This window comes from Cibotium barometz, chromosome 50 (assembly GCF_041138505.1).
Source record: "Cibotium barometz isolate CiBa-2024 chromosome 50, ASM4113850v1, whole genome shotgun sequence".
In the NCBI taxonomy this organism is placed as follows: Eukaryota; Viridiplantae; Streptophyta; class Polypodiopsida; order Cyatheales; family Cibotiaceae; genus Cibotium; species Cibotium barometz.
Window position 1 is genome coordinate 26,714,883 of NC_141095.1, and position 7,896 is coordinate 26,722,778.

The following is a 7,896-nucleotide window of genomic DNA, read 5'->3' on the forward strand; positions in this document are numbered from 1 at the left end:
TCGATTTCTCTTCACTTTGCCAAGACTATAAGTAAATATTTTAAGGTTGAAACCATTTTGATGGAGTCCTTTTGGAGTAAAAGAACTAGATGATGTAAATTAGGCATACCTTTTGACAAGAAGTCCCATTTGCCAAAATTGACAAATTTTCTCATTTTAAAGTTAAAATTGTTTTCTCATTTTCTATGTTGTGGGGTGTAAAAATCATTTTCCCATTTTTTTTATGTTGTGGCGTCATTCACACAGTGTAAAGGGCCTTTCTCTTATGGGCTTCGCCATGACTACAAGTACAAGTTTTAAGTTCAAATTATTTTTATGGAGTCATTTAGACCAAATGGAAGACACAAATGATGAAAATTAAGCTTATCTTTTGATGGCGTGTAGTAGCAAAATTCCTAAGGCATCTTGAATACCAATTATTTATAGTTTTTTCAATGTATTATTTACAAAATTTACCAATATTTTATGGTGGCCAATACAAAGAGAAGCACTTCAGAAAGGTATTAGAAAGCAATCTTGATGGAAATGGTTTCCTATTGTAGACTTTTCTTGAGTGACAACTTGAGTGCAATAATTGAGTAGGACACTTTTGGGTCAAGGGTCAATGCCCACTTGTAAATGTTGAGCTTCTAGAGAATGCCAAGTCTCTAGAAGAATACATTTTCCTAATCTTTTTTTAAAAGGGAGCTAGATTTATTATACTAGAATTTTCCTACGTTCCAACCACTCAAATTATGGAAAAGTCGTGACCTTGAGGGTTTTTATTTCAGAAATCTATAAATCAAAGGGGTTTTATAACTAGAGAAAAACCGTCCTTCAGTGTAATTTTCATGGCTCAAATTGAGAAAAACCAGTTGTAATTTTTGCCTAGCCTTGAATTTAAAGATTCAAAATTTTAAAATTTGGTTGTACAATCGGTTAATCCGCACACTTTTTTAAAAACTTTAGTTATAAAACCGGTTAATCCATGCAATTTTTCTATAAAAAACCGGTTGAGCTTTGACCGTCATCCTTTTTTTCACTGGCTAGGAAAAAAGTTTATTTTTGGGAGTGTAAATTACAACCACAATATGTAATATCTAAAATCTTAGCCATTGGTTTCAAGGCGAGACCACAATATCTAATATCTAAAATCTTAGGCATTGGTTTCAAGGCCAAACCAATATTTCAATACTAAAAATACATTGACAAGTTGGTTCAGACAGGGATGTTGGAAAATAAAAAATAAAAAATAGGGGAGGCGTAGAGGAGATATTGAAATAAATTTAAAACGTGCGAAAAAACTAAAACGAACCGTGCACTAGTTAATAATAAGTTTTCTACTTGTATATAAAGTACTGGAGAGGGGGAGAGAGGGGCGGAGCAAGTAGCTAGTGTCGCAATGTTGGCAGCTATGCAGCTAGTCGCTCTTCTTTTGATGGCCATGGGCGCCGCCCAGCTCGGCGCAGCAGCCGGCGGTTATAACCTTACCGCGGAGGCCCTTACCCTTCTTGAGTTCAAGCAGGGGCTGGAGGGCTCTGACGGAGTTCTTACAGGGTGGACTTCCGCCAATTTGACGGCGGTGTGCTCGTGGCAAGGCGTGATGTGCTCTGATTCTTCCTCCACTGTGGTAGGCCTCAACTTCACCAGTTTCGACCTCAACGGCACACTGACCCGACCTCTGTGCGATCTGCCCAACCTCACCGAGCTCTACCTGCGCTACAACTTCTTCAACCAGAGCTTCCCTTACTTCTTGCTGGAGTCCTGCCCCCTCCTCACGGCGCTGGACCTCAGCCAGAACTGGTTCTACGGGCCGCTGCCTTCCAACATCTCCAAACTCTCCAAACTGCAGTACCTCAGCTTAGAATCCAACTCTTTCGTCGGGCCCATCCCGGCAGACTTCGGAAACCTGCCCTACTTAACCCTGCTCCGTCTGCGGGGAAACAGTATCTCCGGCACCATACCCTCGCAGCTGGGCAATCTCTCCAATTTGCAAAGCCTCGACCTCTCATGGAATTCCTTCGACCCTCACGAGCTTCCGTCTCAGCTTGGCAACCTGGCTAAGCTAGAAAGCCTTGACCTCCCGAGTTGCAACCTCTCTGGTTCAATCCCCACCAGCTTCGCCAACCTTTCCCGCCTCTACTTCCTCGATCTCTCCCAGAACCACCTCTCCGGCAGCATCCCCCCCTCTTTCACCACCTTCACCAACCTCACCTACTTCTATCTCTATCAAAATAGTCTCTCTGGCTCAATACCCCCCTTTTCTAACCTCCCTCACCTCAGGATTATTCAACTTAACGACAACTCCTTCTCCGGCAACCTGCCGGAGAGCTTCGCCAATCTCTCCTCCCTATACAACCTCCAACTGTACAACAACGAGCTCGACGGAACCTTGCCAGACGGGCTAGCCACCCTCACCAATCTCACCACTGTCGTGCTCTACAACAACCGCTTCTCCGGCAACCTCTCCTCTGAATGGGGCTTACACTCGATGCTTTACCAGTTTGACGTCGGCAACAACTCCTTCACTGGCTCCATCCCTCCTAACCTGTGCGACGGCAACTCGATTCAATACATCTCTCTGAAGAACAACCTCCTGACGGGAGAAATTCCGACAGCTTACGGCAGCTGCCAGAGTGTGCTCCGCTTCTGGGTTAGCGAAAATCAGCTCTCCGGCAGCGTGCCAAGCGGCCTGTGGACGCTACCGAACTTACAAGTCCTCGCGCTGCAAAACAACAATCTCTCAGGTAAGATCATTCTGCCCAGCTCCTCTACTAACAGCCTGCAGGTCCTCTACATGGATTCCAACCAATTCGAAGGCCCCCTTCCAACCCAAATCAGCCAATTCTGGAACTTAACCAAACTAACTGCCTCCCAAAACAAGCTCTCCGGACCTCTACCCTCCCAAATTGGCTCTCTCACTAAATTAGAGACTCTGAACCTCTCCTCTAACTCCATTTCTGGTGAAATCCCCACATCAATTGGCAGTTGCCAGGCCCTTACCTCCCTCTATCTATCCCAAAACCAGCTCTCCGGACCAATACCCTCTCAATTAAGCTCAATACCAGACCTTAATTACTTGGATCTCTCCATTAATCACTTGAATGGAAGCATACCCACTGCCATTCCAAAGTCCACTTATGTGATCTTCAATGTCTCCTACAACAATCTCTCCGGAACGGTCCCAGAGGCACTGGCAAGTGAGTTTAATTCTAGTAGTTTTGAGGGAAACCGATTACTATGCTTCTCTCAATCTTGTGGTGGATCTAGTGCTTCTAAGAAGGGGAAAGATAGCACCAAATTGCTTAAGATAGTTCTTGCATTGCTTGGGGCATGTGCTGTAGCTTTGTGTGGAGCTCTTGCAAGGGTGATGTACACAAGGAGGAGAATGGGCAAGACAAGGAGGGTAATTGATTGGAAAGTTGTGTCTTTCCAAAGGCTAGATTTCAATGAAGAAAAAGTGTTTGAGAGCTTAGATGAGAAGAATGTGATAGGTTGTGGAGGAAGTGGAAAAGTATACAGAGTGAGCTTCCCAGGAGGGGCTACAGTGGCTGTGAAGAAGCTCCTATGTGCTCCCACCAAGAGGATGTTGCAGGGTCTCATAAGAGATGATCAGAGCTCTTGTTCATTCATAGCAGAGATGGACATATTGGGCAAAATCAAGCATCAAAATATAGTCAAATTGCTCTGCTCTTGTGTGAGTGAGGAGGCCAAGCTGCTTGTTTATGAGTATATGCCAAATGGGAGCCTGGGTGATGTTCTTCACAAGTCATTTAGCAACCGCCTTCTCAATTGGGCTACACGTTATCGCATTGCTTTAGGAGCAGCAGAGGGGCTTTCGTACTTGCACCATGACTGTGTGCCCCTCATCCTCCACAGAGACATCAAGTCCAACAACATCCTCTTGGACTCCGATTTCCAAGCTAAACTTGCAGATTTTGGCGTGGCGAAAACGTTCAAAGGCAGAGGCGGCTCCATGACTGGCGTGGTTGGATCCGTTGGCTACATTGCCCCAGGTAAATTAAACCTTGTAATTAATCAGTCTCGATTACATAATCAAACTGGATCATTAGTGGGTTTCTTAACCGGCCAGTGACTGATTAGTAGTTAGTGCTAAGTATGCACTTAATCAGGGACTGCGTGTGTGATTAGTGACCTAGAAGTGAGTAATCGAGTTCTAATGAGGGGATTAATTTTTCGCAGAATATGCATACACGCTGAAGGTGGATGAGAAGAGCGATGTGTACAGCTATGGGGTGGTGGTGCTGGAGCTGGTGACAGGGAGGAGCCCCACATGCAGGGAGTTTGAAGAAGGGGGGCTGGACCTGGTGCGGTGGGTGGGGCGGCTAGTGCAGTCCAAGGAGGGCATATGGAAAGTCTTCGACGGCAGGCTTGACGTGGCGGATGGTGATAGGGAGAGCATGGTGAAAGTGCTGAAGATAGCCCTCCTTTGCACTAGCGCGGCCCCACAAAGGCGCCCCTCCATGCGAGAGGTGGCGGAGCTCCTTCGGCAGGCCAAGCCTGCTGGTGGCGGCGGCGCCCACCACGGCGACGCTTTTTGGCATCAAGACAAGCACATCGGCCTCTCTATCGTCATGTGATATGAAGTTTTTACAAAAAGGGTGTTTGTACACACACGCCCCTCCACTTTCCCCTTTTCCGTCATGGTTCCGTCTATGAGAATGGCACATGCGATCATGGATTCTCGACCTTGAGGCGCCGCTCCGCCGGGCCTTTTGTCCCGATGGATTCCGGAGACTCGTCTATGAGAATGGGCACGTGAGATCATGGATTCTCGAGACTCCCCCATGACCAGGGTTCGGGAAAAGACGAGCTCGCTTTAGCCTAGAACTTGTTCAACTTCAGGAAAATCCTTCTCAAATTCTTATGAGAAGGAAATAAAACCCTTTCAAATTTTACAAGTTTTAGTTATATTTTCTAAGTTCACATAGAAAATACCATCTCAAAAATAGCAATTTCCTTCTCATTTAGTGGTGAAAAAGATTTAGTTCCTTTTCCCTAAAATTGTTTTCCCGAACCCTGCTGGCCCCTTCTATGATTATGTATGTGAAGCACCTATTTTTTTTTCCTTGGCAGCACTTAGCCATAACCTTGACTTTCAAACCACCTTGCAAGTTGCCCATAGTCAGGGTAGTCACACACCCCACCTTGGCTTTCAAACCTCCTAACCACAACAAAAGTATGTTGGAAAGGCATTCCCAATCTTGACTTTTAAACCTCCTAGTCACTTCAGTACAAAGGTAACACATCTTGACTTTGTAGACTTTGGAACCTTCTTGGGGTGTATGCTATTGATGACTTTACAACTTGAAAGTATCCACTTCATACCCATGATTTTGAAACCTTCTTGGGAGGTGATATTGATATTGATGACTTTGAAACCTTCTTGGGGTGTGATATTGATATTGATGACTTTACAACTTAAAAGTGTCCACTTACTTCCAATACTTCATCCATCTTACAACACCCAAAAAAAAGAAAAGCTTTCATCTAAACTCAAGTTCCAAATAATGTAATGTAGTTTTCATTTATTCACATTTGAAATTTGAAATAAATATTTTATATGGATGAATCTTGTTAATTTTTAAAAATTGGGCATGTAATTTGAGGGCTTATTGAGACGCTGGGATAATCTGTTTTCGACCCACTCTCTATCTTGCACTTAAGTCTTGCACTTAAGTCCTACATCGCAATATTAAAGAAATATAAATTATAACTACCCTCCAAGGTCAAAGAAAAAAATGTTGCAATTCATGAAAATTATAAGTGTTATATATAAAATTAAAGTAAACATATCCAAGATCAAAGAAAAAATGTTTTACACCCTTTGTAATCAGAGAAAAAATGTTGTAATTCTCTCTTTTATATATCCAAGCCAGGTTACAAAATTAACCATCCACCCTACATTTAACCTCAATTTTTCGTAAACATTGTCCTCCACCTATGCACAAAATGTTAGAAGTAAATTAAAACATAATTTATACTTCCAAAGTATTTTTAATTTAAAACCAAAGTAAAGTGTTATAGGTATGTGAAACATGCACCGAGCCTCTTTCCATCCTCGATGTGGGCCATTTCCACCTTGGTTGCCTTCCAAACCATCCCAACTTGCCAATGATGCCTCACCATATCAGAGTTTCTCACCATATCAGAGTTTCTCACAGCTTTCTGGTTCCTAGCCCCATGGCTCCATGAATGCTTCCCACATCAACATTCCCTCTTACCAACTTGGCCTCTCACGTCTCAGAAAATCGGCCCAGCTTACCTTGGCATATGCCTTCCATCAACCCAACCGGCGGCCTGGCCTCCAACTCGGCGACCTCCAACTCGACCCATTGGCATGGCTCAATCCATATCTTAGCCTTCCACACAAATCCGGCTTCACCGGCCCCGTCATGGCCCATCGGCTTGACATCACCATTTTCACCGTTTTTCCCGTTTTGTTGTTTCTAACGTTCTCACCATTTCCAAACTTGGAATCACATAAAGTGCATAATGATTTTTGAGACCTTAATTAAAGGCATTGTTCACATTGACTTGCATCCCATGATTATATTATCAAAGATTTAAAAGTATCCCAAAGATCTGTCTGCAACTTATTGGAGTCCACTATTGCCTCTTCTCACTATTGTAGTTGGACCATTAGTTGGCCACTTTAAACCATTGCACACATCAAGAATAAACATGTCAAATGTCTAAATCCAACTCTAATGATGTCTTGTATAGTTCCACAATAATCAAGAAATTGGGTAGAATAACATTTGAGTCGCTAGCACTAGCTCAACTCTCTTTGTCAATGTCAGTCATTACTCCACATTCAAAAGTTGTTCTTTCTTATCTATTCACTCCACACTAAAATGACATCCATGCACCCATAGTGCTCCATATTTTCGATACTACATTACATGTAAAAAAATAACTTTTAAAGTGAGTGTTGTTTTAATTATAAGAAGAGAAAATTAATTATTAAATATGGATGTGCTACGTACATGCCAATCACATCCTCGTAAATTCCATATGTTGCTCACATGCTTTCACTATCCTCTCTTGCTTTCCTTAGAGTTTGTTCTAACCATCTAAGCGGCACATGTGCAAGCTTAAGAGGATGGAAGATGTTTGTGTCTTCTCCTAGATTTTTTTCACCCGTTTGATGTTTCCACTTGTGCCTCTTTATATCTATCAAGCCATATTTTCATTTTTAGATAATTCAATATAAAAAATCTATTAATCTTATCTCATAGTAATGTCTCATCTATCTTGCAAGTTAGCCCTTTGCCTTGTGGTACCTCTCCAACTATATTTTCATCCTCTTTGTTGTGCCAAAGGCGAGGCATGTTAGGATCAATTTGTCTAAGGAACTTGGAGATGTACACCAATGATTCTTGTATTAACCAACCTTCTGCATTAAATTAGCAAAAGTTTCAGATGCACGCTGTTTTCAGATTTTTAGAGGTGTCTTAAACACAACATAGCAAGAAGACATGTTAAATTAAATATTTGCATGCCTATAAATGTGTTTGTTGACTTCTTCTCCAATTGTGAAGTAAGAAGAACCAAATCTATGTTTATTTACAAGTTCATAAATTCAGACAAAGGCTAGGATAAAAAGATAATAAATGGGCTAGAAAGCACAGTGACAATTAACTCTGTCTCATACAAATATATGATAGGCACTCAGAATTTCATCAACAACTTTTACTATACAAGGTGGCACACAGTAAGGGGCTAAAGAGTCCCTTTGGATCAAGATCTTGATGACTTCTGAGATAATCCTTTGCAGGACATAGATGTTTGGTTTAATGATGAACTTGTCATATTGTTGCAAATGAGAAAGAATGATAACTTTAGAGAAAACATGGAATGACCTACAAAACGAAGAATAGTTGGATCTTCCAA

The 7,896-nt window shown here is 42.3% G+C and overlaps 1 protein-coding gene across 1 annotated transcript; it reads left to right on the top strand.

The window, feature by feature from the left end:
• Nucleotides 1–1,131: 1,131 nt before the first annotated feature.
• On the top strand, nucleotides 1,132–5,427 carry LOC147609984 (uncharacterized). Its single transcript, XM_086786986.1, has 2 exons — nucleotides 1,132–3,995; nucleotides 4,183–5,427. The coding sequence occupies exons 1-2, from the start codon at nucleotides 1,382–1,384 to the stop codon at nucleotides 4,578–4,580; spliced, it is 3,012 nt and encodes a 1,003-aa protein (XP_086643112.1). The 5' UTR covers nucleotides 1,132–1,381; the 3' UTR covers nucleotides 4,581–5,427.
• The last annotated feature ends 2,469 nt before the right edge of the window (nucleotides 5,428–7,896 follow it).